The sequence below is a fragment of the Pinus tabuliformis genome, chromosome Q, assembly GCF_031772625.1.
Source record: "Pinus tabuliformis cultivar Carrire ecotype Pingquan chromosome Q, CPIR1, whole genome shotgun sequence".
Classification (NCBI taxonomy): Eukaryota; Viridiplantae; Streptophyta; class Pinopsida; order Pinales; family Pinaceae; genus Pinus; species Pinus tabuliformis.
In genome coordinates this window covers 464,141,223-464,146,396 of record NC_142296.1, presented here as the reverse complement: position 1 = coordinate 464,146,396, position 5,174 = coordinate 464,141,223, and the positions used below count along the sequence as shown (strand labels likewise).

Sequence of the window (5,174 nt, the reverse complement as noted above, 5' to 3'; positions counted from 1 at the left end):
ACAAATCTAGCAAATAGAATATGATGCGAGATAAAATTGTCCTTATTGATCATTTGTTGAAGGGTTTTGAGAATTTTATTAACGGATTCAACTTGGCCATTCCCATATCAATAATAAAGTGATAAAATTGACACCCAAATTGTAAATTCATATTTATGGCATGTCAAATTGCATCCCTGAAATGTGTGTCATGGTCAAAGACCAATTGTTTCAGGACACTAAATCAAGTTCTCACATGGTAGAAGAAAACACAAGTAATGCTGACTACCATATTGTTAAATGTTAGCATGGATTTAACCCACTTCGTAAAATAATCAATGACCACAAAAATGTACTTGTGACCACCAATAGACATAGGTTTACACTCCATACAATCAATCCCCTACTTGCAAAAGGGACTAGCTTATATTACAACATGAAGAGGGGTTGGTGGAACTCTTATCTTAGGGGCAAACATAATTATGACATTGTTTAATTACTTAGATGCAATAAGAGAGCAACATAGGCTAAAAATAACTAACTCTAACAATTTTAAGGGAAATGGGCATTCCCAAAAGGTGACTGCCACAAGCACTACTACAGTAAATACAAAACATCACATGTTAAAATATATCAAGGATCTTGAGGATGAGTGCAACTCCGATCATCATATGATAAATGAGGACCAAATTTATGAGTACACAAGTATATGAGAATGCCACCCTACCAAGGATCACTTAATGAAATAGTGAACAAGGTGTTCATTAGAAAGATCATTGTTGAGGGGTGGATCAATGGCATTATAAGGAAGGCTCAAGATAAAACTAGCCAAGGCAAGGCTTTCTTACTTTTGCCAGTAGCAAACTTAAGACCAAATTCCTAGAGGATATCAATCCAACAACTGATTTTTTCATAATGTTGTGCCTACTCAATAAGTATATCCATTTAGATTGGTATTCACAATGACCTTAGTCTTCCTAGTAAAAAAAAGTAGTAACACAACTTTTAAACTACAAAGGCAATGGCTAAGGTGAGTTTCTCATAATGGTTATAGGATCAAACTAGAACTAAAAGGTTCTTACTAACATAATAGATGATGTGCTTGAAATGATCCTTCCCTTCCTAAACTAATATACCAACCATGACAAATAGGGATGTAGCAATGTAAAGGATGTAGTCATTTTCAAAATCAAGAGGGTTATTAAAGGAGTGTAAGTAAGGGCATGCTTTAATGCATCAAAGAATTGTTAAGCTTGGTCATCCCATACAAATGGTATGTTAGAATGAAACAAATGCAAAAACCATGTGCATAGGTAGCATAATCAAGATTGAACCAACACAACAAATTTTTATTGCCTTGAAGACTCTGCAATTGATGCAAAGTTATAGGTGGAGGTAGTTCAAGTATTTTTTGAACCTTCAATGGGTCAATAGTGATACATTACCTAGATATGATGAATATTAGTAGATGGCTAGCAATAACACAAATAACACACTTAATCAAGTTCATGTGAATATTATACTTGCAACATCAAAGGAAAAATTTGTGAAGATCCTCCAACCTCTATGACCATTTCTTGAAATGAGTAGTGAGACTATCAAGATATTTGAGAATGATATCAATCCAGTCATGAAAACAATATGACATTCTATGCTAGAAAGTGATGCCAACATTCTTCAACCCAAAAGGCATGACACTGTAGGTGAATGTCCCTCAAGTGGTTGTAAAATTAGTCTTATATTGGCCCTACAGACTAATCTGGATCTAATTATCACACCAAGGAATCCATCCATAAAAGATAGAACCACATGGCCTACAAAAGCTTCGATAATTTAATTGATAAATTATAGAAAATAGATGTTAGACCCTCACTCAGATTATGAGGGGATAAAAGTTCTTCATAGTCTGCAAGACAACAAAGTTCTATTGAAGTTCCACAAGTGTTGTTCTAAACTTAGGGAAGCTAGGACAATTATGAGAACAATGACCATAAGTGCCACTGAAAGCACATCGATGGTTGGTATGCAATGATTTGTTTCATTGCTTTGCGATGTCAAGAAGAGTGATCTAAACCACAAATTATTAAAACTCTCTACATGAGAGTGGATATGATTATGCAAGGTCAAGAGTTTTGGGCAATAATGGGTGACATGGTTATGGATGTTTGAAAATAACATAAGGTGAAGGGAATTTCATAGGCATGATGGTCTAAATGGTCACTACCATCTTTGGAGGGTTGGTGCCCCTAGATTTCTTGGTTTTACTTCCAACATTCTTCTTACCTTGAGTATGAGTAGGAGGAACATATTCTTAACTTGACATGGGGGGTAGGGACAAATTGGAAATACCACCACAAATTCTAAGTGGTGGCATTTGCACCACTTTGCTCTATTTCATAAATTTTTGCTCAATAATTATGTTGAAAATCATCCATAAATAACACTATGAAATCAATCATTCCTTTTGACTCATCCAACAACAATAATATTAATCATATAATGTCAATTCCCACCTTTAAGTAGCCCAATAACACAAGCAAGCCCAACAATATGGGTTTGTGAAATTACATGAAATTTTAGGCTTAAGAAATTATGAGTGGCCTTTATATCGACCATAATCACCGTTAACATTCAACAAATGCATCTAACAATGAAAAAAACAAACAAACCAAACCAAACCTTGAAAACACTTTCAAGAAAGGATAAAAACAATGTTCATTTTCCGCTTTCACCTAGTGGTGCTTCAAGGTCTATGAGTTCGTTTCCTACAATCGATGTCTAGTCAAACAAAGGTCTGTGAGTCGGTTTCCTACAATCGATGACTAGTAAAACAAAAACTACTCCTTTCATGTATTTTTAAGAGCCTTAACTTTGGACTATCAATATAGGTTTTATTATAAATATGTGTTTCATGTATTTTTAAGACTCTAAACTCTATACTATCAATACAGTTTTCATTATAAACAATGTATATGGCACAATACATTTAGGGTTGAGATTTTTTCAAAAATTATATTTTCACATTGTCAAATATAAACAAGGTGTGTGGCATGAGTTAGATATCCCAATAATTTATAATTTAGCAAGAGTGGAGTGAAAAATAATGTGCATTGTACAAATTAGACATAAAGATTTAGGTCACCTATTCTTTAACCTCATCATAATATGTCAAATATATCCCTTGAAATTTAACCCAAGAATCACCTAATCTATGTCCCTTGAAATTGACCTCTAAACAAGAATCACCTAATCTTTCACATCATCACAACTCGTAAAATATGTCTTTGGAAAGTTAATGAGAAAAAAAACTATACCTAAACCAAACCAATCAACCTGATCCAAAACATTTATCATCACAAGAGGTCAAATATATCTCTTGCACTAGAACCGGGGTTGATGAGAGGAGAAACTATATCCAACCACTTAACCTGACCCTTAACCTGAGCCAAGCCATAAATCGCTCAATGTTCATTGTGATGTTATCACGCCACCAAGGACCTCTCGCAAACATAACGTGATCTCAAACTCTTAACTGAATAGAGGTTTTTTCTCTCGGACTGGCTCCCTGCACCATGGATGAGCTGCCAAAGGACGTGTTAGAGCGAGTATTCTCCCATCTTCTTCTCGTTGACATGGTTCGCTCTCGCTCTGTTTGCAATCACTGGAATCAAATCTTGACATCCATCCAATTCTTACGCCATTACTCTAAACTCCCCAATATCAACTCCTGGCTCACCCTCATACATGACCAAGGAGGCGATGGAACGGCTAACCGTAGACTCCTCAATCTGTACGACCCATCATTGCACAGATTCTATGAATTGGATCTCTCATTCCTCCCTCCCCAATTCATAATCCCAGTGGCAGCCTCACGAGGACTGGTCTGCGTCACAGAGTCCAACTCCACCATTTCACTTTGCCTCTGCAATCCCTTAACTAAGAAGTACAGGATGCTCCCTCCCCTCCATGACCTCGTATCCTTCCCCGTTATGTTGATGATCGAAGATCTAGGGTCTGAGTCCCACAAGATACTAATCATGGTTGATGGCCTTCAGGCTTGTTACTATCCACACAATAACCGCTGGATTAGATTTGGATGCGAACCCTTCAGACCTAGAAGCCCTGTGATGGCTTTCAATGGCGTAATCTATGGGCTTGAGGATGTGGGTTCTGCTTGGCATCCCAGGTGGAGGCTTGCTAGTTTAAAAATAGATGATGTGTATGGGGGATTCTGGAGCCCTGTTAGAAATGACATCTGGGATGATATCTTTGATATTGTTAAAGAGCCTCGGCTTATCAAGGGCAGAGGGCACTGCTTGTTAATGGCAGGGGGTTTGAAGTCATCGTTCTCATTGAATTCGGCTTGTTCTACATTTGTGATTCTGGAACTTGATCTCAACAGCCTTGAATGGGATGAGGCTGGTAGGATGCCCATGGAATTCTTCCGACACTTTGATGCTGAAGGTGGGGTCGATATATTTGGTGGGATTGAAGGGGTTTATTTCTCAAGCAGAAAGGTGGGAAGATTGGTATTTTGGAATTTCTCCGACGTTGGAAAGGGATGCTGGAGTTGGGTTGATAATCCTCTTGGACAGAGGAATGTTATTCGCAAAACGTTTCCATTTGAACCCAGACTGGATGTTGTGCCTTGAATAAACGTGAGTGAACGACTTTGTTTTTCTGTTATTTCATTTTCAATGAAACTGAACTGATAATAGTATTCCAATGTGCTAGGAAGTGTTTGTTAACTGAAATTTGAGATCACGGATCTCAGATCTAAAATACTAAAACTGGATCAGTTTTTTCCTTTGTACTGTAATTTCTACTTTATAGGGAGGTAGAGAAGGATCTTGATATTCATTGAGAGTATTCCTCTTTTTGAAGAGAAAGATCTTCTCAGAGGTCAGGTAAGGTCCTGGTCTTACCTCAATAAAAAAGGTTGGTCCTTTCATGCAGCCAGTAAGGCCCTGAATTAGCTTACCAGGTTGAGATATCCGACCAAGACAGACCTTTCAGCACCTTACATTTAGTATGCTCAAGTACCTACTTTCACTGTTGTCATAGGTGAGTGACAACCTTCCCTGAGTTACAAGTATAACCTTATATAACAGTAATACTGTAGTACAGTGGGAAAAGAATCGGGCTACATGGCAGAATCCAACCTTAATCCGGGTGCAAAGGAAGCAGAGTAGGCC

The 5,174-nt window shown here is 37.5% G+C and overlaps 1 protein-coding gene across 1 annotated transcript; it reads left to right on the top strand.

Annotated features, from left to right (window-relative positions):
* Positions 1–4,016: 4,016 nt before the first annotated feature.
* LOC149220197 (SKP1-interacting partner 15-like) lies at positions 4,017–4,631 on the top strand. Its single transcript, XM_089387020.1, has one exon. The coding sequence runs from the start codon at positions 4,017–4,019 to the stop codon at positions 4,629–4,631; it is 615 nt and encodes a 204-aa protein (XP_089243146.1).
* The last annotated feature ends 543 nt before the right edge of the window (positions 4,632–5,174 follow it).

Excerpts from the sequence above, each read along its gene's own strand:
- LOC149220197 (XM_089387020.1), top strand. The coding sequence starts at position 4,017 with ATGGTTGATGGCCTTCAGGCTTGTTACTATCCACACAATAACCGCTGG.